At 42.5% G+C, this 25,793-nt stretch overlaps 1 protein-coding gene across 5 annotated transcripts; it reads right to left on the bottom strand.

Moving 5' to 3' along the window:
• Positions 1-1,990: 1,990 nt before the first annotated feature.
• Positions 1,991-25,637, bottom strand: LOC131122301 (protein AF-17-like). 5 transcript variants are annotated; one of them, XM_058065375.2, is made up of 20 exons: positions 25,500-25,637; positions 21,149-21,228; positions 21,016-21,070; positions 20,838-20,947; positions 17,910-18,013; positions 16,536-16,629; positions 15,784-15,888; positions 14,508-14,597; positions 13,463-13,610; positions 12,376-13,155; positions 10,603-10,787; positions 10,329-10,428; positions 10,143-10,209; positions 9,660-9,796; positions 8,619-8,816; positions 8,355-8,431; positions 7,861-8,225; positions 5,576-5,666; positions 5,181-5,375; positions 1,991-3,414 (listed from the first exon to the last, which is right to left on the bottom strand). In XM_058065375.2, the coding sequence occupies exons 4-20, from the start codon at positions 20,883-20,885 to the stop codon at positions 3,379-3,381; spliced, it is 2,820 nt and encodes a 939-aa protein (XP_057921358.2). In that variant the 5' UTR covers positions 20,886-20,947; positions 21,016-21,070; positions 21,149-21,228; positions 25,500-25,637; the 3' UTR covers positions 1,991-3,378. The 5 variants fall into 5 exon arrangements, with proteins under 5 accessions (XP_057921358.2, XP_057921355.2, XP_078649580.1 ...); XM_058065372.2 differs by lacking the exon at positions 25,500-25,637 and adding an exon at positions 24,594-24,988; XM_078793454.1 differs by lacking the exons at positions 14,508-14,597; positions 25,500-25,637 and adding an exon at positions 24,594-24,993.
• Between the last annotated feature and the right edge of the window lie 156 nt (positions 25,638-25,793).

Here is a 25,793-nt window from a genome sequence, read left to right as displayed (position 1 = left end):
CATTGTGAGATTGTAACACGTAAGATACACACTACGACATTCATAGCATGGTTTATCTTCATTATGTCAAAGCTTTGAAGAACCATGTGTCCTACACATTAAACAAGAAATCATTTGTTTACATGATTAAATGATTAAGTGGGCCCACAGTGCCCCAGTGCAACATAGGAAAGAAAAATAACTCCTTCCAGTGGACGATGGCTGTGTTCGAAACTGCATACTAACTACTACATACTTCCATGCCCATACTATCCACACTCCATACTGCATACCCAATCCATCAGACAGTATGCAAAGCGTTTACACGACAGTGTCCTACATAACGCACAATGCATTGCGCTCCAACCCGTGCCGAAATCGACAGGCTGAAGCTGATTTCACTCTAAAGCTCTGAACTCTTTAAATATATCACTTTATTGAGATTTTTTTTTATCAGGTGAGAAAGTGGCCGTTTAGAGCCCGAGTATGCCATTTATTTGTACAAAACCCACCTGTTTATATCCGTTTTTAATGTCTAATTTTTTATACCTGACTGCTGTGCCCCACCCCGCTTTTAGCCTTTTAGCTCTGAATGAATGTTTGGATATTGTATTTTAATGCATCGTTTACTATGTTTTTACTCAATTCTATACTTTTATTCCTTTTATACCTTTTATACTTTTTTCTTCACCGTATAGCATCTCTGAAATGTATTATGATTATTAAATACCAACTGTTTACAATTTCGTTCATACGAATTCGGCAAAATTTAAGCTAGCCAAAGTGAACAAAGCACTTCTCCGGTTGTTTTCACAAAAATACCCCCTCCCCCTTACTTTTCGTAAGCTGATGATACATACTCAACATTTCTGCCGAATGCAGTATGCATCCGGGAACTTCTCGCATACTCAGAAATGGCACACTGCATACTCAGAGTTAGTATGAGTACTAGGTGAGTATGCGCTGTCGAACACAGCCACTGTCTTGTCAGAATTCCAAAAACACATAAATTGTTGATCAATGTTTGCCACATTGGCTCATATCTGCTTCACTACGTTTAACATTCTCCTCCTGTATTTATCGCCTACGAGTTGCTTTCTGACATCCACTAAGCTAGCACGGCAGGAGATCATACTCAAAGCTGGACAGGTGAGAAAAACGAGAGATTGCTACACAAAACAGAAAAAGACAGAAAACAATCACTTCCTGTGATGCTTACTGGAATGGAAGCAACATGTGAGCAAGGTGTAAGCAAAGATGCCAATATAGGCCCACTGCAATGTTTCCTTCAAAGGGGTCCTATCCTGCTCATGTCAGCGGCTTTTAAAAATATTTGGATCCCAGTGGGACACTATAGTATGTTTGTTTTCATGAATACAGCAATACCTCGTTTATCATGATGAATTGGTTCCTGACCTGATCAAGTGAATTTCCGCAACGTAGAATTCTTTATTTATAAATGAGCCATTTTAAAAATTATTAGGGCCCTCCAGACATAATATAACACTCCTATACTCACATTTACACTAACAATACCAAATATAGTACACATAATAGTATATAAGACATAAATAACCCATTTGTGTCGTGTGTGTTGCTGCAAATGGGTTCCGATGGGGGGCGGGCAGCCAGTGACATCGGGGGATCGGAGTTTAGTGTTAACTCGGCGTGGGTAACAACTGCAACATTAGCCTGTGTTAAAGGATTACTGTTTTGAGACCATTGGTGATCATCTGTATCTCAACCAACATTGCAGTAACATTACTGACACCTAGTGACTGGAGCGTGTCTTCTGAATGCCTTATAATGTAGAAAAATGTATCAATACAAGTTTTATATGTAAAAAAAAAGTGTTCCCAAAATGCATTTAATTAGGAAACAATTTCATTGGAGGAGAGCATAGAAAACTGTGCTACAACGCTGTTTCTATCCACCAGAGAGAGCTGGAGGACACCAAACCCAAAGCAAAAACATGGATCCTGACGTCACTGCAGCGCCCCAATGAATGTATATACTTATACTGACCTCCACTGACTACAGTGTGTTGACCAGCCTTTTGTGAGTGCACTGATCGCTCATGATTGGCTCCTGCCATAGAAATAAATAACTACCGTTTCCTCATTGACTCATGAGCGGCACAGTATTTAAACAATTAGTAGTAAAAGAGCTTAACCGAACCGTGGTGTAAGTTTAAGAAAAAAGTATTTATGGTAATCACATACTTATAATTACCCACTTATGGTGAATGAGATTTTTTTTGTTGTTGACCAAAAATGGGCAAATTTGCAAGGTCACAAACACTGAATTGTGATTGTGCAGGGGTCTATTTGTACAACATTTGCACGCAAACATAGGATAGGACCCCTTTAAGCATCCTCACCCACCCAAAAGCAATGACACACATGTCCCTTATGCTTTCCAGCCTTTGCTAAGGCTAGGCTTCATCGTGTCCGTCTCAAAAGCACGTACAACTAAAGAACATTGCATCTGAACACAAAATACCATAGAAAATACACGTTCTCTTATCACTATCAGGTTCTTCACACATTACACCCGGATAAATCTATCAAACGTAACAACGGGCTGAGAAGATGTCTCTGTGTACCCTGGATAAAAAAAACACACGACCAAAGTATAGACAGTGAAAGATTTCCAATGTTTTCTCTGCGTATCTAGCATCATTAAGGCATTATCTATCAATATTGCTAAAGGAACAACAAGACATGAAAAGATTATGTTGGACAGAAACATAAAAACCTAAGTGCCTAATCGCTGTGTAAATCCAAACTGCACTGAGCGGCCTATGCATTCATGACTAAATACTGTCGCTCAGTCAGCTACCAACATGCAAAGTGCACACTTCTAAATGTTTGGTTTCATCCTGTTAATCTCCATAGCAACTGGAAAACCGCGTGCTTTGACTCTGCCGTTTTTGGCGTCTGTTTCCATCCAGTAGTAAAACACGCTTTCCCAAAAAGGAAACCACACATCACCATAAAAAAGGTGGCAGGAAAAGTTGAGGTAATAGCTAGTTCACGTTGAAATGCAACATATAGGGAAAAACGGACGTTCAGGAAGACGTACGAGGCTGCAAAGAGAAACCCCCCGCAATGAGAACGCAAAATATACAGGAAGGATCAGTGCTCGAGATTATACTTCAAAATAAAAGTTGAGCCCGGGCCACACAAGCAGGTCGCTGGGGCTAACAAATTAGTGCAATTGGGGAAGAGCGCGTCGGATCGGTGCTCTCTGAAAGCTGCCTGTAGAAAAACATCAGAGACGACTTGCACGCAAAAATCTCACCCTTGAGTCCATCCTGTTGTACATTCATAAAAGAAACACCGTCCTAATGTCACATGACCTCAGTTCTTCCTTTGATGTCGGGAGCATTGGGAGATTTCACCCATTCTTGTCTCCACCCTTCTCTCCTGCAGCCTGGAAGCACACGATGAAAACACATACACTTCATACACATATATCCAGTATGTGTATGTTATATGCATGTGTATCTGTGGTGATTGTTCTAGGACTGCAAGCCAAGCTCAACTTCACCTAAAATGTCTTAAAAAGTGTTGAAATATGTACTGCTGTGTGTACATTTCATTGACTAAATATGCATTAATACTAGTGCTGTCAAAGTTAACGCGGAAATCAGAGTTCCAGCTGCTATTGACGGGCTGTCAATGTGATGACCGTGGCTGAAGTCCAATGTTGTGCTAGCATTAGCCATTTAGCATGGAACTACCACAATGATGCACATTAGCACTCAAATTCATCAAAGCATTCGGGAGCAAGTATGAGGTGAAAGAAAAATGGGGGAAAATACATCCATACATCCTCAGGGCACCGGAGAATTGTAGATGCTGCGTTCAATGACCGTCAAAAAAGTATGACAAACCGCAGCTTGCATTAAACATTAAAAAACTGTGGGATAGTTACAGTATTGTAATAAAATATTTACTGTAATATAATGATTATTTCTATGTATTTGAATGTGTTTTAAAGGAGAAATGAAAATTCATTTGTACATTTCATGAAGGAAAGGTGCATTGAGGCAAATCTTTAATAATAATCCCTTCTGAATGTTCCTACATAGGCTTTTTATTAATAAACATTTAGAATTTAAAACCAATATCATAAATAAACAAATCTTATTTTGAGCTGACACAAATAAACAAAAACATGTTTTTGTCAGTGTGAGATGTCTCACTTGCTCACATTTTGTATTTGCTGAACGTTTGCGGGCAAGTTTAAGAGCTAACATGCTAGTAATAAAGAAAAATAGACATACAAAAATATGCTTGCTGACTGTATTGGTTTAAATAATGGCCCAAAATTTATATCCTTTAAACATAAAATTAGACGTAATTATCGTTGTAGTTGCACATCAAATCGTTTACCACAAAGAGATTTCCCCTACTTACTATACTTATTTCTATCCGTGATTAATCAGAGTTAACTATGAACTAATATGATTAATCGCAATGGGATATTTGAATTGATTGACAGCCGCAGTTAAAACACCTTCACCTTTTGTTCAGAATAAGCTACTTATCACAGGTATTTGACGCCACTTCCTTGCCATTCATCCCCACAGGGCCACGGATTGGATAAATGCTGTCTTTGCTCGGGGATTGGGATGATTTGGCTGAGGCGGAACCCCTTTTTGATTGACAGTGAAATGAGCGAATCAGCGATCTTAAAGTGTAAAACTCCACCGGAGCTGGTGACTTTACTGGACCCTGGCGACTTTAACTTTGTTAAAAACGACTAGCGTTGTGTTTGCCAACTCGCTTCCTTCTGGTACTCTCTTCTTTCCCAAACGAGGACCGGCAGCTGCAGAGCTTCTTCTCCTTCACATTCCAAAAACATGCGTGTTAGAAATGTTTGTCTATATGTGCCCTGTGATTGGCTGGCCACCAGTCCAGGGTGTACCCTGCCTCTTGCCCAGTCAGCTGGGATAGGCTCCAGCATACCCATGCCACCCGAGTGAGGATAATGTGATAATAGTGAGGATGGATAGATAGCGATCTGCTTGTGTTATGCATTGATGTTCAGAATCCGGGTGTTCATGAATGCACCTCACTGTTAGCGGTAGATAATAAGGAAGTGCTGTATTTTTTGATTTTTTTTTGTGTCAAATTACAGTGGATCATTACCCATCCCCCCACACCCCAAGTATGACATGTGCTCTCACTCACAGGCTTGTGAAGCGCCCCCTCCTGCAGACCGAAGTGGTTTCCTCCTTGGCTGCCCTGCAGTGGGGAGGTCGTCACTGAGGACTGGACGAGGTTGGGCGAGCTTGACGTGGACGTCAGGGCTCCTGCCAGCGTGAGGCGCTGCAGCTCCCTGTGCCTTTGCTGCAGGAGCATTTGGTAAAGTGCCGCCTGCTGCTCCTACAGTGTGGACAAGACCGCCATGTTATGGTGCGTTCAAGACATGTAGGAGTTGATTTTGTGTGGAATCATAGCTGTACTTGCAGATGAATTACACTGCAAAAAAAGTGGTTATGTACAAATACGGAAGCTTAAAGAACTTGACCTTATTAATTTAATGGTAGGGTAAATCGTGAAATCGTTTTCTAACGGTACATTACCGGAGTGAAGTTCTGTGACGTCAGGAACTGTTGGAGTTGTTGCTGCTGCTCCAGAATCAGCTGCTTTTGCTGCTCGGTTAGGAGAGAAGACCTGGGAGACAAACATCAACAGTGACACGGATGATAAATATGAATGCATATGAAAGATGTATAAATAAAAAACAATTTTGAGAATTTATAAAAATCTAAAATATTTGATCTGTGAATTTCTCTTGGAGATGAATAAAGCATCCATCCATCCATCAACATGACGATCTCACACATAATACTTCATTATGCATCAAGAGCAGGTCAATGTAGCATTGAAGTTAAACACAGACAATGCCACTGGTGGGGAAATGGTCCCAAGAACCAATACAAATGTACAGCTATGCAGTATGACCCTAACCCTAAAAGTCATAGTACTATGCAAAACAATCCACACAAAAGAACAAAGTAAAATAATAAATTTATAATAAAAAGTTGAAACAGACCAAGAAAAAAGTTTAACTAACACGGTAAGTCATGTTAGAGCGAAAAAAATGTGTGCCGAAAGTTGATATTTGTAAAATTAAAAAAAAATGCAGCAAAAATAGAAAAACGTCATCATTGGCTGTTTTTTCTTTAAATACAGTAAAGTCTCGTTATATCGATATTATAAAATATATTTTAAAAATATATATATAATATATATATAAAAAATATATAAAAAATATCGATATAACCGGACTGTCGATATGTCCGATCCTGTGCCGAACTGCATTAAAAGTGGGCATTAAAAGTGAGCAGCTTAAATCAATCTTTGCTTAAGGATTTCAATACCAAAAAAGAACACGGCGAACGGCTGCTTCCAGTTAACTTTATTTTTCACACTTCCACCACCGGAGCACAGCACACACACCGATTCCTGCGCTTCCTGGTTCACAGGTCATGCTCAACCCGCCCCATATAGCTGGCCAAACACATGCCTGCAACAGAAGAACCAACTGCGTTCGTGGTTTCTCTCGTGTGTATAGATTCTATACACACGAACCACGAACGCCAGCATGTACATATGAAAAACAGTGATTATTGCAAGCGATAAAAAGATATCTGAATACAACACAATTAAATACATGTATTTGTACGCTTGTGTCTTCGTAAGAATAGGTGTGTGTGCTATGTCAGTTGGTTCTTCTGTTGCAGGCATGTGTTTGGCCAGCTATGTGGGGCGGGTTGAGCATGACCTGTCAACCAGGAAGTGCGGGAATCGGTGTGTGTGCTGCGCTCTGGTGGTGGAAGTGTGAAAAATAAAGTTGACTGGAAGCAGCCGTTGTTCTTTTTTGGTATACATAGAAATCCTTAAGCAAAGATTGATTTAAGCTGCTTTTGTATCGATATAAGCAGACCAAATTGGCTGGCGGGAGATTAAAAGGGCATCGTAGTAACCGGATTATCATAATAACCGGGTATCGTACTAACGGAACTAATTATATCATAAAAGAATAGAAATTTGCCGGGAAATGAAAATAGTATCGTAATAAGCAGTAATTCGTTATAACCGATATCGATATAACGAGACTTTACTGTATACAGAACATAATATCTTAGAATATCTACTGTAATGTCCGATGAGATGCTCCAACTTTTAAGCCACACCCACTAAATTTAGGGAGAAAATTAGATTTGTCCCACCAGACCGTCCACATCATAAAATGGCAGCTCTTTATTGGACAGGAGCCAATCATGAGTCATAAGAAAACTCACGAGCTTGTCAACCCATTGGAAATTGCAGGAGGCCATGTCATCACTCAGAACACTCGAAAGGTAGAACAACTTTAAAATAAAAACATTTTCCCATAGTGCATTTCAGCCCAGCAAAGCAGCTCATTGGATATGCCTGTCGAGGTGCTGCAATGCTGCCTCTGTCCATCAGAGGGAGGCTGATATCAATGCAGCTGGATATTTTTCGTATTGTTACTTTAAGTGTTAAGTTGCTGTGTGATGAGTTCACGACCTCCTGCAATTTCCAGTGGGTTGACAAGCTCGTTGTGAGTTCAATTCACTCCTCACTGACTGGCACAGTATCTAAATACTTAGTCGTAGTTCTGAAGTATTGGAGATGTCATGAGAATAGAACATAGCCATAAATTAGTCACATCGCTGTATAAAGTCGGCAGAAAAGGTTTGGCCTATAGCGTCCTGGCCTATAGCAAGAAACAGCACTGCTTTGAGGCCCTGTAAAAATGGAACTTTTGGATAATAACTAAATGAAAGTGTCAGGTTAGAAAGTTAAGCCTGACATAAAACACAAGGTAGCTACATACGGGCTGGCACTCTTGGGAAGCTGAAAGCTCTGTGCCAGTGACTGGGGGTTGAGTGGAGGCGGCTGGGGGTGCAGAGCAGGGAGCGTGGACTGGGACGTGCTCTGGACGGCAGACTGTATCACCCCGTTTAGAATGCTGAGCGCTCCGTTCACGCTCAGCTGAGGACTCCCTACGAGGGATGCCAGCAGCCCACCCACCACAGGCTGAGTGGAGCTGCCAGCCTGACTGATTGTCCCCAAACTCTCGCTCGCAGCTCGCCCGTTTGGCACGGGCTGACTTAAGGAGGCGGGGCTTTGCTGAGGAGGAGGGGTACTCTGGAAGGAGAGGGAAGAGCTACTGCGGGACGGACTACCAGAGTGGAGGTCCTGAGGAGATACACAAACATTTTCCCCTCTCAGCATATTTGGCTGTTCATCTCACTTCATTTCAGACACTCAGAGGCTCAAACCCATGCAGGAAAGTGCAGAGATTGGTTAATAAACTTCAGTTCTCACCTCAGAAGAGGTAACAAAGGAAGTGTCGTTAAGGAAACAGCTCTTGGACAGCGCACTGTTACTGCTGATAAGTGGGTCTGAGAAAGACAGTGGACACAGGGACAACTGTAAGACTTTCATACCAGTTCATAATATTTGACCCAATCGTGCATTTATGTTTAGGGATGCAACATGCAGCAGCTGGCTGACAAAAAAGGGGGACAGATGAAAGAGCAGACGCAGTAGCGACATTCATTTGTGCTGAGTACGCATGAAGAATCTGACCTGGACTGGAGGACAGGAAGCTGATCTGGGGAGCGGTGTGCAAAAAGCCTTGGACAGAATGACCACGAGGGAAAGGTACCGCCAGCTCTGTGTTGAGCAGCTGCATCCGCTCCCTCTTGGCGGTCAGACTGAGGATCTGGTCTTGGAGGCGCTGGTTCTCCTGCTGCAGCGAGTGAAGGGACTGGAGCATCTCCACGACTTGTGAACACAGGAGACAAGCAGTTATTGTACCACTTATAATAAGGGTGTTCGTTTATGACCAGCGGCTAATTTATGTTGTAGTCTGGTGACATCACCTTTACTTCAGAACTAATACTAATTGTTTGAATACTGTGCCGGTCTCGAGTGAAGAATAGCAAGCTCTTACTTTGGCAGGAGCCAATCACAGGCTGTAAGGCAACTTGCAGCGAGCTTGTCAACCCATCGGAAGTTGCAGGAAGTCGTTGCTAAATATACTGTAACAGTCTGACTCACAGTGTCGCCTTACAAAGTGCTAATCTCATCACACAACAACTTAACACTCAAAAGGGTAGCTAAGAAATATACAAGAAAATTGTGTTTCATAATGTTACAAAATCTTTTTTCTTTAATATTTTAATTTTATTTGACTAAAATGACATTATTTTTCCTCATACTATTACATTATTTTCGAAAATCTGAAACTATACATTACGTTAGAGTACACATTTTTTCCTCCAAATATTTTCAATGTATTGTTGATTTTTCTAATTTTTGCTTATTAAAAAAATATATTGTTAAGTTATATTGGAGAATATGCTGCAAATGGCGTGGGGCCGCACTTTGGACACCTCCTGACTTAAAACAATAGTGAACAATATCCAACTATCCATTTTCAGCTAATACTGTTTCAGGTCCCAGAGGAGTGACGATTCTAACTTTGGGGCAGGAGGCAGACTCCCCCCCGGTGGACGGGATGGCCATCATGACGTCACGATTGTACTGTTGAAATGTTTTCGATTTAACATTCGGGAGATAAGAATAAAAAACACTGCGGAGTGGCTGAGGAGTGATGGTACTCACTGTTGACTCCCATCTCTCCATTGCCATGTTTCTCCAGGAGGAGCTCAATGTGGGAGCTCGCCTGGGGGACGTTCTCGGGACATGCTCGAACTCCGTCTCTCTGGTCAAACAGAAGGGGAAGGGAGCTCATAGGAGACCTATGTGTGTGGAGAAAAGATGTGTCAAAAGGAGAAGCCAATGTCTCATAGTCACCCAGTCATGTGGGTAGTTAACCGATGGATTACTGATACTACTCCGATTAAAGTGAATCCCCGCATATTCATGGTTGCACATAAAGTTTGTGGATTTTTGATGTAAAAAAACATGCCTTTTTCTCTTTGAAAATAGATTATTTTCCATGTATTTGGCTTTTTTTTTCCCCTTCACTTTTTCTGGATGGCGGACTAGCAGGGATCTACTGTATATCTGAACCAAAATATTGTTTCACCTGTGTTATTCAACAATCTGATAACATAAGAGAAAGGTAAACACAAAGAGACATACTGTGATGAAAGACTCTCCCTCGGCGAGTTGCCCTGACATGGGAAGTGACAGTCATCAAGGTCTGACTCTATGAAAGGGGACAATATTTAAATGTGAAACTTAGTGTCACGACGTATGATGTCCAGATTTGACTGAGAGATGACAAAAAAAAACAGTAACAGGCCACTTTTGATGCCCTGGTCGTACCTGGTCGTGTGATCGGGGCTTGGCTGAGGAGAGGTGGCAGTGTGGAGAGACCACTGGTGAAATGTTGTGTGGAGGTCACATTGCTGAAACTTGGATGCACCTGGGAGTTGATTTTAAAAGACAATGGGTTGTGTTAGTGTGGATGTCCACAATACACACTGTTGAACATTTTCATAAATGCGCTAATCTTGAGTTATGCAAGTAACATAACACAATGAATTATGTCATTGTGAGACTGTGCAGGGTTACAGAGTCTTGACTCTTTTTATTGCACCTGTGTGTTTGTAACAGCGGTGGCTGCGAGCGCATGGGACGGGAGTACTCCTGATGATAGAGAAGTGCTACACATGCCCCCTACCAGGGACAAAGAGGTGCTACACACCCCCCCACCCAGAGAGACAGAGGTGCTGCAGATGCCTCCGCATGGCGTGAGAGGGTTCTTAAGGCTGGAATAGATACCTGAGTGAGAAAGACAGAACAAGTCATCATTTATGTTTGACAGGAGCCAATCACAAACTGTCTATGCACTCACAACAAGCTTGTTGTTCCATATTGGAATTCGCAGAAAGTCTTTATATACAACAGTATGACAACTTTACAGCCTGAATGACGGTGCCGTCTCACAAACAACACAAAATTGGTCACACACTAATTCCTAAAGTATACCTCAGAAATGAAAAGAACCCAACATTTTAAAGTTTTCCCATTAAGCTTTTCATCTGAGTAACAAATTCACTGGGGCGCTGCAATGACATCAGCCTCCCTCTGAGATGTTCTGGCTCCATCTGGTGGACAAAGACAGCACTGCAGCACCATCCGTCTATGCTGCTTCACTTCCAATGAATGAACTGGTGAGTTTAATGTTGTTTATGAGATTAAACAGTGAGTCAGATGTTATATTGAGTAATGACATGTAACGACCTCCTGCAATTTCCAATGGTCTGACAAAAAGTTTTTAAATTATCTCACATTAAATAAAGCGCTGTATGGTCCTCATGGACACGTGCATGCCGAAATATGTAATTTTATGATCTGGACATGTGTGAAATATATCCAGGAATTTACGGTAATGGCAGAAGTATATTCTCTTAGCAATCACTGCGACAGACTACACTAAACTCTACAAAAATGTATCAAATACAAACTCCATGTACTGTATGTAATGTATGGTATCTTTCACAAAAGGACTCTCTCTCTCTCTCTCAAATACTGCTCAATCTTCTATCTATCATAGCATGGTGTGCCTGAGGATGGACCCAATAAAAGGCCACCCGAAACATGCAGTTTTACTGTACTGAGATGAATCTGTAGCACAGACAGACACCCCTCTAAAGTGCCAGACACCAGACATACATGAGCATAAGGGCTGGGTTAAACAATTATTTTTGTAATCGATTAATCTAGAAAATAGCGATTCATTTTAAAATCCCATTTGATTCGATTTCGATTCGATTATCGCCCATAATTTTACCTATATAGCAATTAATGCTAATTTAATCTAATCAAACTATGGAATGGATTGAGTAAGGAAGTCAAACAATGCACAACGATGAGCCAATTCAAGAAACAATACAAGCAGTTGATGTTTGCTAAATACAAGGATGAAGAGTCTTGAACCAGTCCCGATGTGCTATATATATCACTATATTGACAGTTACTATGGTACCCATTATGTCATTGTATGGTCATATCACCTCGTACGTTGGTATGTGACAAAAAATAAATAAATAAAATAAACAAAAAACAAAATATAAATATAAATAAACTATATTAGGAAAGCAGGAAGTGAACAAATGTAACAGTTACTGATTGTAAAAGTACCAGATGGAGGGGTAGGATTTAATAAGCTTTGCTTCTTCCTACTCCTTTTGGACATGTGGAACTGTGAACTGATTATGGGATGCATTCAATTGTAACCTGATGCAAATGAAATTAAACCATTACCATATTGTGTACATGTGTCTGCAAACGAATAAGCTAAAGTGCAAGCACCTTCTGCTCAACACACACACAGGAAGCTTGAGGCCAACCACACACACCCACTCACCTGAGCCAAGCAACGAGTTGCCACGGCTCGTGGAAAAACTGCTCGCCGAGGAGGACAGGAGTGACGAGGACGAAGGGGCGGTGGTGGTGGTAGGCAGTGCGGAAGGGAAGGCGGGGTGTGGAATGGGTGACGGGCTCGGGTAGAGCGAGGAGGTGTAGACTGGAGGAGGAGGAGGAGGAGGAGGCGGAGGCGGCGGCGTGGCATCGTGATGATGGTGGTGATACGCATCATCTCTCCTCTCTTGGTTCTTGCTGCCCCGAGGACGACCGGGACCGTGGCGACTCCTTTTGTTGCCGCGGTGCCTTCTCTCTCGCGGCAGAGGCTGGGGGGTGGTTTTGCTCTCCAGGTCTGCCTCTTCCGGGATGGGCGGTGTGCTCAGCTGAGAGAGCTTGCACAGTGACTTGGAGGGTTTGTAGTCCCCCGTGGAGATCTTGCGGATCTTACTGCTGCTCCCCAGAGCGGACGTGGACGTGATACGCATGATGGATCCAAAAGTGGAAATTGTCACCTTGTTCTCGAAAGGGCTCGAGTTTCCATCTGAGCGATCATGACCCTGTGACGCTGAAGGTGGGCCTTCAGCGGGAGTCAATGCTGGCGGCTTATGATATTTGCGATCCTCTTCCTCCTTCTCATCTTTATCTTCTTCCTTTTCGTGCGCCCCTTTGTCCTCCTGGACTGTTGGCCTCCTGTGACGCACTTTGCGATCCTCACTACTGTGGTCACGCTCCAGACGGGATGAGGTGAACTGATGAAAATCTTGAGCCGAAGACAGGGATCCACCTTCATGAGAAAAAACATGTACCAATATGAGTTTAGAGTGGAAAAAACAAACAAACATTTTAAAGTTTCGTCTGTGCAAAGCATTTCATTGGAGGACGAGCAGCATAGAAAATGGGTGGACGGCGCTGCAATGCTGCCACTGTCCACCAGAGGGAGCCAGATGAGCCCAGAGGGAGGCTGACGTCATTACAGCTCCCCAATGGACACCATTGCTCAGATGCAGTGTGTTATTGGAAAGCTTTCAAATAAATATTTTTTTCAGAAAAAAAAACAATATGGGAAATACTGTTAATCGTTGATGTGATACCTGGATTGAATGGACTGGATGAAGAGGAAGAGGAGGAGCAACTCTTGCCGGTACTTCCTGTTTTCTTGCTGTGATGACCGTGACCGTGTGAGTTTGGCTTCTTGGACTTTCCCTCACTGTCTTTGGAGCTGTGATGGCTGGAAGAGATCTATCCCAAAACAGACATGCACACACAAACACATTGTCAGCAGCAATAAGAATAAGATAATAGACCCCTGCCCCAACAACATGCCTCCTAATTCATCAGCTAATATTCATCATTATTCTCAGCTAACGACTCTGCGTCTGTCTGGAAAGGGCTCAGGCAGATCACCAACTACAAGCCTACCCCCCCCACTCCATCAACGATCAACGCCTAGCCAACAACCTGAATGAGTTCTACTGCCCCTTTGAAAGACAAAAGGACAGTCCAGCAACCATCCCCCTCGACACCTCCCAATAGCTCCAGCTCCAGTCACCTCCACCAAAACCCGCCTTAAAGGACCTCCCTTCCCCCTCCTCATCCACCTCAGTGACGACTCTTTCCATCCATGAGAGAGACGTCAACAAACTCTTCAGGAGCAGAACCCCCGGAAAGCAGCTGGACCAGACTCTGGGCCCCCACCGCCTTGAAGCACTACGCTGATCAGCTGTCCCGTGTTCACAGACATTTTTAATACCATGAAGGATAATGACTGCTTGAGGGGTCATGGATTCGGTGCGCTGTTACAAGAAGATGTCCTTTCAGACGAGTCTGGCACAATGTTGTAATAAGGTGGAAAGGTCTGAAAGTCAGCCACTGAAAAAGTATCACTCTTTGCTTTAATTTTTGTATTTCATCTTTTTATATGTCCTTCATGTGTTCTGTGACTTACGTGTTCAGTTTGTATAAGTTCCGACTTCCTCTAAAACATCACAGTCTAAGAACAGAACCTGTTCATAACCTGAGGACCAGCCATGTTTCAAAATTGGTGCATATAAGGACAAACATTCACTTCCAAACATTTGAAATAAAGCATTGTGGACAGAAGCTGTGTACTTCACTTGTCACTCCTGCTGCTCATACCGGGTCTATACTGCTCGGCATGACGGAAGGTACCAAGCTGTCTGAGGTCTTCTTGTGGCGCTCCTTCTGACGAATCTTGTCCTTATGACTCTGAATACATATAACACATGTAACACGGGCATCAGGTGTACAGCTTCCACTCCCCCACTTCGACTCAGACATACAAAGCAGCAAAGACCATTTGCAAGTTTTTGGATAACTAATAAATATTAGGCCTGTCAAAAATAGCCAGTTTAATGTCAGTATCTAAATAATTTCATGAATTATGTCAAATCTTTTAGCGTAATTAAGTCATACGGTAAGCCACGGCTCAGAAAGCGGCACAGTGTTGTCTTTTCAAACTGAATTCTGACCCAAACGCATCAACAACAGTGCAGTTCCAACAGCATAAAGTGTGTACCTCCAACTGCACACAAGCGACATCCAGTCGTCCTTGCAACAACACTTCCTCATTGTCACCAGACAGATAACTGGATGCATTCACGGACACTCCAAACATCACAGCAACGTCTCTATCATGCGTGTATGTGTGGTCTAAATAAACCAAAATGTAAATATATTCTTTCTACTCACTTTGTGACTCCTAATGTGGAAGTACAATTTGCTGCTTTTGAGTATGCTTGGAAATCCCAGAACATTCACTCAAAACATGTGAACTCAACTTAAATGACGCGGTGTCTTTGAACGCAACTCCTCATTGCTCATAATAACACTGTTAAAGTTTGATTCAAATATTCTGCTTTTGAAGAAACCAGTGTTAAAGTGATCTTTGTGCCATCGCTTAACTTTAAATTTAAATTGCCACAGAATTTGTCTCTACTTACAAATATACAGTATATTATCCCGAGTGTCATTTATCTTTCTTTTCAATAAAATACAATAAAAATGGGCATATTTCAGACATAATGTGACATGGTGATGAATCACGACTAATTAATTTGAAAACCGTGATTAATCTGATTAAAAATGTGAATCATTTGACAGACCTAATAAATTCATTAATTTATTCATTTTCTATCGCTTATCCTAACGAGGGTCACAGGGACACCCTGAACTGGTGGCCAGCCAATCACAAGGCACATATAGACAAACAACCAATCTGGAGTGGCCAATTAATCTAGCATGTTTTTGGAATGGGGGAGGAAACCGGAGTACCCGGAGAAAAGCCATGCATGCACGGGGAGAACATGCAAACTCCACACAGAGATGGGCGAGGCTGGGCCCAAAAAATGTAAAAACAAAAACAAAACACACAGCAACTGAGACAGGTGCTGACCTTCCTTTGCCGGTGGTGGTGGTGTTTGTCCTGCGTTGGAGAAGTTGAGCGCCCCCTGGAGTGACTGAAGGCACTACTATTTTCACTGGATCGCAGTTTCTTTTGCTATGAATAAAAAATAAATGGGATCGAATTATTTTCTCCCAGCCTCCCCGATACATTCATTTATTTGTGGCAGTCTGCTACAAATAGATTTGGCGCTCCCTCATAAACACATGATAATAATGGTGACAATAACGGTGATGATAACGATGATAGTAATGGTGCCGTCAGTGTAGCTTGTTGCTACAATCTTCAGGACAACCCCCCCCCCCCATTGAAAATAAATGTGCCATTTCAATGTCGCCCCCTATTGGTGGAAACCAATTTTACATTTAACACGACATGTAACATTGTGTTTGTTCTGTGGCACGGCTCGGGTCGTAGCGTGATCATCTGCCAACCTGATGGTTGCTGGTTCAATCCTCAGCCAGTGAATAGATTTCAACACTTTTCTAGGATATTTCTACAGTCATTCTGCACATGCACCCACTAAATTTGTTCAAAAATCCCAATGGGCTGATAAGCTTTTTTGGAATGCACTGATAGCTCATGATTGGCTCCTGCCAAAGAACGAGGTGTTTGCGACACAGTATTTAAAGAATCAGTAGTAGTTCTGAAGTAAAGGAGATGTCATGAGATTTGAATTTAGCCATAAAGTACCACACACAGTTCATTTGAATTAGATATTAAGAAATGGCCGTGCCTCTTACCATTTTGTTGTAGTGATGTTTGCAGTAGCCACAATATTTGACATTGTCGGCTTCTGGGCCTTCCTCCTCACACAGCAGACCTGCCATCTGAGCACTACACACAACCAGGCAGCAGGTCAGACAGGAGAAAAGACAAGACATGCACATAAAGACATGCACACACCAACCCGTGACTGATTTTGTCTTTATCTTTACAGTAGACTTTGATATAAACGTAAACGTAAACCTTAACAGTCATTATTGCACATTTAGATCTTCTTTCTGATTCCACGTCAGACTGAATGGCAGGATGAAAATAACTTCCATAGCAATCCACAGCAAAAAAAACCCCACACAACAAAACACCTTTGACCTCTGCAAAAATATCTTCCACTATTAGAATGTCTAATAATTCCGCTTTAAAAAGACTTGTCTGAAAAATAAACCTTGTCTGATCCTTATATCAGGATAGCAGGATTTGCATTTCTGAATCCCAGAAGGGGGAGTCATGCAGACGACTCCACCAATGCTCCAGTGTTAAAGCACGTTTACAAAGCTGTTGGTAAAACAGCTATAGTGCTGATAACTAATATTATACATCTGTAGCAGAGTTTTGTAGAGTCTCTGCAACTTTGAGCTGAGACGATATGTGAAAAGAATACAAGATGTTTCCTCTTGGGCAGGGGTGGGCAAACGTTTGACTGGCGGGCCGCATCGATTTAACAAATTTGATGGGGTGCCATACTCTATATTTTACATGTAACAGTCCACCTGGAATTATTGTATCTGTAAAAGTGCAATGCAATCTGCTGTATGTGCACTTTGAGATCATTTATTTGATGTAAAGTGTGTTATAAGTTTATAATAATAATAATAAATGTATTATTATTTTATATTATTTATTTTTTATTATTATTATTATTATAATGTGCTTGTGTCCCTTTTGTCAGGAGCACTTTGTAAACAACAGACCACATCAAATAACAAAATTGCAGCGACTTAAACCATGAAAATGTTGGCTCAAGCCATGATCCCAGGTCGTATGTTGAGTTTAAATGGTAATGGTTTTATTTCATTTGAACATGCATCAGATTACAATTGAGCGCATCACATAATCAGTTCACAGTTCCACATGTCCAAAAGGAGTAGGAAGAAGCAAAGCATATTAAATCCTACCCCTCCATCTGGTACTTTTACAATCAGTAACTGTTACATTTGTTCACTTCCTGCTTTCCTAATATAATTTAATTATTTAAAAAAATTATGTTTATTTTTGAATGAAATACTTTGGAAAGAATGGGCGGGACATATTCAAACACTTGGCGGGCCGGATGTGGCCCCAGGCTGTAGTTTGCCCACCCCTGCTCTAGGGCCACACGAACACACAACACCTACCAGGTGACATGGAATGCCTGTCGGCAGCCCTGCCTGTTGCAGGCCATGCACGCGCCGCATGCCGCCTTGCTCTCTCGGCCGTGGTCCTCACAGATGTAACATGTCTGGTGAAAGAAGGAGGAATGATTGGTCGGATATCCGTTACAGTTCCATCAAGTCTGACATCTGAAAGGAAAACGCTGCAGAATTGCATACGTTCATTTTACTTGTGGCGGCCCACCACTGGTACCTTTGGACTGCCACAAAAAGATTTGGTGGTCTGTTTGCCCTCGCTCATAAACCCAAAATAATGGGACTGTCTTTGAATGCAGCGTTGGTATGTATCATACGGACGCTTCTTGACACACTTGATATTTTGGCAAGCGTGCGCCGCACAGGAGCTAGTCGGAAGCATGCATAGTCATTCTTGCTTCAGGAAGCACTCTTTATCAGCCTAGCAAATACGCACAAAGGAAAAGGAGGTCATGAACCCAAACACACGAATGCCTCTCATGATGTGTAGAACAATAACAAGAGAAAGTTAACACACAGCCTTATCTCATGCCCCCCACGGAAGCAATATAAGCACCAAAGCACGAAGATGCATGCAAAATGACACAAACATACCACAAGGCATGCTGGGTAACCAACCGACTGTGCTCTTTCCTAACATGGGAAACCCTACAGTAAACCCTCACCACTTTCTGCTTCCAATTTTGCAGCTTCACTGTCAATATGTAAATCATGCTGCTTTGTAGTTGAATACGGCCTAATATCAGTCAAAAATATGCACATTTAAGCTAATTAAGCTCTAATTAACTATTTTTTTGCATGAAGCATAAAAATGGCAAAATGAAGGAAAGTTAGGCATTCAGAAGGCGCATTCAAAGACACTTTCTGTCTGCTCCACCAGAACACATTTACAGCAACACACATGAGCACAGGTCTTATTTATGCCTCAAATGTTTTATTTTCTCCTATTATGTCTACTATATTGGGATTATTGGGTGCTAATTCATGCCTAGAGGGCTCTAATAATGTTCAAAACCCTATTTAGATGGTTGTAAACAGGTTTTCTATTTATAGATAAGGAAATATTGTTGAGCATTAGTTGGTTCCACGAAATATGGAACAATTAAGTATGGCAGAGGGTGAGCATGATGGACAGCATAAAGCAAAACTTTACTCCAACGAACTGCCATGCAGAGAAAGCTGAAATGTTTTGACCACATCTGCACAAATCTGCGGTCTTTGGCGTCATCGAAGGCAACAACAAAGGTGGCTGACCCAAGAGAGAATTGCTAGATGGCATCACAGAATATTTGTGGACGCCTCTATGGACACCCACGGGACAGAGATCCATGGCTGGTCTTACAGGATACTTTATGGTATCACTCTTCTCAGCACCAGCAAACCTGTATCCTGTTCTTTAAAGAAAGTGTTAGAAATACAGTGGCTAACTTTGAGCTTTAGCAATGAAATTGGTGTCATATACAGTATGTGTGTAACTGACGGTGTGTGTGCTTGTTGCGACGGGATGTGTGCGCTAAGGAGGCTGAGCAACAGGGGTGGGACAAAAAAACCTTTTTACCTCAGCCTGTTTCTCCCTTTGGACCCCAATCTCCCAACCCCACACTGCTTTCTCGCCAGGTTGACACATGATAGATCCTGCCAGACTGCCATAAAAATGACCACATCAGTGTGTGGCTGATTCACCGCTTTGAATACTTCCAGTGTCGGCTTAACATTTGGCCCCCTTTTTCGGTCTCGGTGTGTTCGGGACAAAAGCGGGGAGGCTTAATAATGGCTCAATATTCCCGCCTTGCACAGGGCTAAAGGGGGCTTATGTTACCCTCAAAGGACATCAGCTTTGAAATGGAAGTAGGACGCGGACAGAGCCGCGTGGGCCGTGCAGAAGGAAGAGTGGCTTCTCAGGTTTTCCCCATCCAACGTTGACGCTGTGGAGGAATGCGAGCTGCAAGCGATGGATGAATGGTTGTGACAAGGGAAAGCTGCATGCAGTTCATTGTAGCTGACATGGTAATATGAAACCCACTGAATGCTCACATGTGTGCATTTACATGCTGACACACAAAGGACCCGTTTCTATGCAATGTTTAAAGGGAGAGTTTTGACATGCTGGACTTTTTGGCCTGCAATCTGCAAAAAAACCCCACAAACACAAACAAAAAGTCCGTACCAAGCCTTTGTTTAGTGGTGTTAATTGGTTCCAGACCCGACTGTGATAAGTTCGTTTCTATGAAGTAGGATTTATAAATGAAATATTCTCATCGTTAGGGCATTGAAAACCTTTTTCACTGCATTCTAAATACAGTTTTTAACATTACTAGAGCCTTCAAGACATGAAATATCACCCTTATAGCCACCTTTACGTTGGTACTACCCAATATTCTAGACATAATAAGAGAAAATAAGACATTAAGAATACGACGCTGGGGCTTCAGAGTGTTAGGGATTATAGTACCTGCTATGAGATCATTCAAACCTGCAATAAAAGCCTGTTGTTCCGGCGATCTAGTCTGGTGCTTGTGTGTCTCACTGAGAATAGTACTGACACCTGGTGACCAGTGTTGAATACTACATATCATCGCAATCTCTCTCAATGTGAATATGACACATGATTTTAAGTATGATATCATAATATATACTGTATTAATAATGTTTCATTGTCTGGTTTATGATTTTGCAGGAGGAGGGGCTACATGACTTCCAGTCAGATGTCCGAAGGGGTACAGGACTGTGAAAAGTTTGGGAACCACTGCAAGGCATTGGAGTGAAAAGACGTACTCCTCCTATTGCATGTGGAAGTGGTATGTTTTATAAATAGTTTTTATTATTTTGTCCTTCTTCCCCAGTCCGTTTAAAACACTCTCCTAATTTGGACAAATATTTTGTGGCAATTTTTGCTCTTTTGACGTGTGTCAGTACCTTCATGTATCTCTCATGTGGAACGAACTGAAGGATGATGGGCTCCATGGTAAGGACGTTGGCGAACTGCACCTCGGGGATGTAGAGTGCACACACAACGTGAGCCCAACCTAAGGGTGACACAAACAAATCACAAAGGGTGTGTGTGTTTGGGGGGGGGCAGCTACTCCCACCTTACCTCCACTGTCCGTCCTCTTCAGTGCACCATCTTTATGGGGGCACAGCTCACACCTCTGTCGAAGCACACAGTTACGATGATCTGAGTGTGGGATGACTTCGGTGTGTGATGTGTGCTGTGGCGATACACTCACCACTCGCGCAGCCCTCTCCTGTGACTCACACTTTCGACAGAACCACGGGCCGGTGGGCACCTGGACGATGCCGTAGCATGCTGGCACACATGTAGACGCACACTTAGCACCATACCCATCCACAACTCAACAGAAGATCACAGCACAGAAAAGAGCATTTTGTCTGCAAAATGTAAAATAAATATACAAAAACTTTTCTTTATAGTTTTTATTGCTTCTTTTCATTGGTATTGTGTTAAAAGAAATGAATACGAGATGAATGAGACACAGCAATACCCCAGTTATTGTGGTTAATTGTTTCCAGACCTGGCTGTGAAATGAAATATTTTTATAGTTGACCTTCTTGACACCATGACCTTCTAAATAACATTTTGAACATTATTAGAGCAGTCCAGAACATAAAATAACACCCCTATAGTTCCTTTAGATTAAATTAAGACAGAAATAAAACATGTGCTTGTGTGTGTCGCAGTAAATATAGGGGAGAAGAATGGGCGGTGGACAGGAAGTGACATTTGGGGTTCAGAGTTGAGTTTTAGCTTATAATAATGATTAAAATGTTATTTTATTATTTCATTTTATTGTGTTATTAATTTCACTGCATGGGCTGCAGAGTAGCTTGAGTGGTTAGCCTGCAGGCCACACAGCGAGGACACCCGAGTTCGATTCCACTCTCGGGCATCTCTGTGTGGAGTTTGCATGTTCTCCCTTTTCTCCATGTACTCCGGTTTCCTCCCCCCATTCCAAAAACATGCTAGGTTGATTGGCCACTCCAAATTGTCCATAGGTATGAATGTGGGTGGGAATGGTTGTGGGAATGTGTGCCCTGTAATTGGCTGGCCAGCAGTCCAGGGTGGACCCCGCCTCTCAAGGCCTGTCCCTGAGAGACAGCTGGGATAGTCTCCAGCACCTCATGAGGATAAACGGTAGAAAATTAAGACGGTAGAAAAAAATTAGCCTCTTTCAGCTAAACTTAGTTTAAATACTGCCACCTGCACTGAAATAGGTACCATGAACGCCAAGTGCATGCAATATACGTGCTTGAAAATATTGGGGCACTCGAGGGTCTCTTAAGCAGAGAGCTATTTTTATGCCACAAGTAAAAGAATAAGCTTGCCTTTTACACCATACACAGCCTATCACGTTTCACTGGGTGACCGCTAGGCATAACAGTTTAACTCACGGTGTGACAACAACAAATCCCAAAAACATCACATACCAACGCGACAGACAAATAAAAGCACTCTCACTAGTTGAGCAGACCAAGAATGAACAACTATGCATCTTTAACTACAAACTGACGAACTATTTACATTGACGGTGCCGCAAAGCACGCTGGGACCAGGACGTGCTGCCAGCGACGCTACAATATAGTTTAGTTTGTGGGTCTGAAAACCAGGAATGCTGCTGAATGCTTCATCTTTAAAAGTTCCTACCGTTGGAATTAGGGAGCTGTTGATGTAGTTGGAGGCTAATATGTACAGCTGTTACCAACACTGCTTTAATGTCAACGTTGGCAATTCAGTCCCATGGTGTTTGGAGGAGTTTCATTCAGCGAACGTCGGGCTGAGGTTAAATGCGTGTCGTGTTATGTGTGTGCGCTCTTTCCGAGCATGCACGCACATGCACAGAAGGAATTGTAGCAGCCGTGTCTGCTTCTGAGAGGTCTTTAGCGTGCACAACACAAACTTTAATGATGAGAGAAATGTTTTATACATTGTACTAAATTGTGTCAGTGTGATGTGTTTGTGTGTGGAGGCGGGCGGGCGGGGGTGTGCGCATCACACTGCGGAGGTGCAGTCATCACATCGATGCTAGATAAAACTTAAACTACGACAGAAATGTTTTGCACATGGTTGAATATTTATTCCTTTTAAAGTTGATAATGCCGTTTAAATGCGTGTTTAAGAAAGATGAATCCTACTGTGTTCAGTGTTTACATTTCAATAAATATTTGTTTAAACTTGAGACCTGTAATATTTGTTATCATTGTCATTTGTTCATGTAAATTGAGGGAGCAGAAGCAGTATCGGCCACAAATATTGGCCCAAGCAAAATCGGCCATTGGCTAAAGGTGATGGAAAAAAATCGGTATCGGCATTGGCCCCCAAAAAACCATATCGGTCGATCCTTAAATTTCACTCTATCATGTTTTTTTCATATTCATGTCATTGCCAAGTCATGCTGTTTAGTCAAAAAATATGCACATTTAAGCAAATTTGACATATTTTTTGCCTGAAGCATGGCGCAATGAAGCTGTTTCAAGCACAAAAATGTCATAAAAATACAAATATAAGGCATCGAAGGACATTTTGACTATATGTATCAGTAATGTTACATTGGTGAGACAATAACCACCCCAGGAAGTACTGCACACAACAAGAAGTTAAAAAAGGAACTCTTCAAATGCTAACATGTGTGAGTCTTATTTTCTCCTATTATGTTTACTATAATTAGCTACCAAAAGTATAAAGGTGACAATAGGGGTGTTGTTCCATGTCTCAAGGGCTCAAATTATGTTAAAAAAGCATATTTAGAAGGTCATAAAGACGATTTTTAAAAACGAACGGTAACTTTGCCAAAAATGACACTTATAGTTCTCGAGCTAGCTCTCGCTGTTCAGTCTCATTTCCGGACGTCATGCGATTGGAGTACTATCGCTCAGGTAAACAAACACAGGATGTTTACAGCAATTATAGCGAAAATATGAGCAATGGGTCAATAGTTTTAGTTAATGACCGACACATCACTACTTGCTTCCCCCATTTTCGTCTCAAACCTTCCACTTTTGGAAAAGAAAATCAACATACAGCATCACTGGGATACTGTGAACATCCGTCAGCAACACAACATTATGGCGTGACAATTATTTTGATGAAAAATATACAGAATGAAGAGAGATGTTTAGCTGAGAGGTGTCACCCAGGAGACATCATTTTCGGAATGAGCCTGAACTGCGAGCAATAGTGTCATTTTTACGACTTTACTGTCCGCTTTACAAAATCGAACAATGTAGAACACAAGTCCAAGCAAAGTTGATGAATCGTGTCAGGGACCCGTAAACTCTCTTTTTTGGAATGGAAAACCCGAGAGTTTCCGTCATTTCAGGGTTAACATACGCAGTTTTGACTTGACCAGTTCTCCGGAATACTGTACCCCTCAGTGCGGTAAAGCAAGTGGACACGGCAAGGCTACAGTGTCCATCAGGAAGGGCCATGTTTTGTCTCATAGTCGTGTACAAGAAGGGCACACACACACGCACACACACACAACCTACTTGGCCAGGAAACAACAAATCGCACGCCTACCAACCCCTCCCACACAAACACGCACGTACACACCAAACACGCAGACAGGCTGAACGAGCAGCCCCCCACGGGCGCCCCCAGCCGCCGGCTCGGCCGCCACAGCTGTACGCTCCTTCCACGCTAGCAGCTAACGTTACCTTGATGGACGGCGACGTTGCAGCCGTGTCCGTCGCAGTAAACCAGCGGATTCTCTGCCCAGCCTCGCTCGTCGGAACACACGCAGCAACCTCCGACCATTTCCCGCATGCTGCTCCCATACGAACAAATGTATTTCCCCCCCTCCCGGCAGCGACGCGGACCTCGCCGTAGGCCCTTCAAGTGGTCGTCCCGCTCTCTGGCGCCGCACCGGGCATAGTCGTGGGCCGCTATGGTGGCGCGGGCTCGGCGCAGCGGAGAGACGCAATCTCGGCGTAGGGGTTTGTGGTGGTGCCGCCGTTACGTTTTTTTTTCGTGATGTCCTCCCAGTCCCCATAGAGGCGATGCAGTGCGCATGCTCACATCGGCTTCTCCGAGTGGGAGAAATGTCACAGCAAAGGTGGCAAATGATCGTTATTTTCACTCCTCCCACACCACTCAAACACGTTTAATACGTTTATTCATCCATTTTACAACTATTATCAAGGATGTTGTTACTTTTATTACAATGTGGGCGACTCGGTCAGAAACACTGGATGCGTTGCTTCTTAAAATGTGTTTCAACAGCGCCCCCCTCAGGATGTCAGAAGACCAACCGATAACAATTACAAGCGATTTCACCAGCCAATGTGTTTACTTATTTTCAGTGTCAGCAAATAACATCATATGTAATTATTCACATTTGTATAGTCATAGTGTCGAAATTAAGAATATTAAGACAAATGCGGTGCATATTACTGTTTACATACGTTATTCTAAGCTGGACATGTGCATGGTATATATTGTAAACTATTACATCTTTTTTCTATGTTTCCTACGCAAAAATATAATTTCAGGAAAAGAGAAGCTTTGCGGTTGCACTTTTGAAAAGGATGGCTGAATATCTGATCTAACATATGGACAATTACCTCACATGCGTCACTTCTCTTCAGACCCAAAGTGAGAAAAGGGAACCGCTGCTGATGGATAGATATTGTGGTGGTGGCAGCTGGAACAAGACGACACCCTCTTCTAATCACAAAAGGCAGCGAAGTGAAACAGTCTCGGCGCATATGTGTTTTTCAATGCACACGTTGTGCCTGATAACCAATAATGAAAACATTGGGTCAATAACGCACACGTGCTAAGAAATGTTTCCTTATCATTTTTAGTCTGTGGTAGCAACAATTAGGATGATAAGAAGGTCACTGCGGTGGAGGATG

Source organism: Doryrhamphus excisus, linkage group LG9 (assembly GCF_037039965.1).
Source record: "Doryrhamphus excisus strain RoL-2023G ecotype Guam linkage group LG9, RoL_Dexc_Guam_v1.1, whole genome shotgun sequence".
NCBI classification, from domain to species: Eukaryota; Metazoa; Chordata; class Actinopteri; order Syngnathiformes; family Syngnathidae; genus Doryrhamphus; species Doryrhamphus excisus.
Note: the sequence above shows the minus strand (reverse complement) of the source record. Positions and strands in the feature narration are given on the sequence as shown.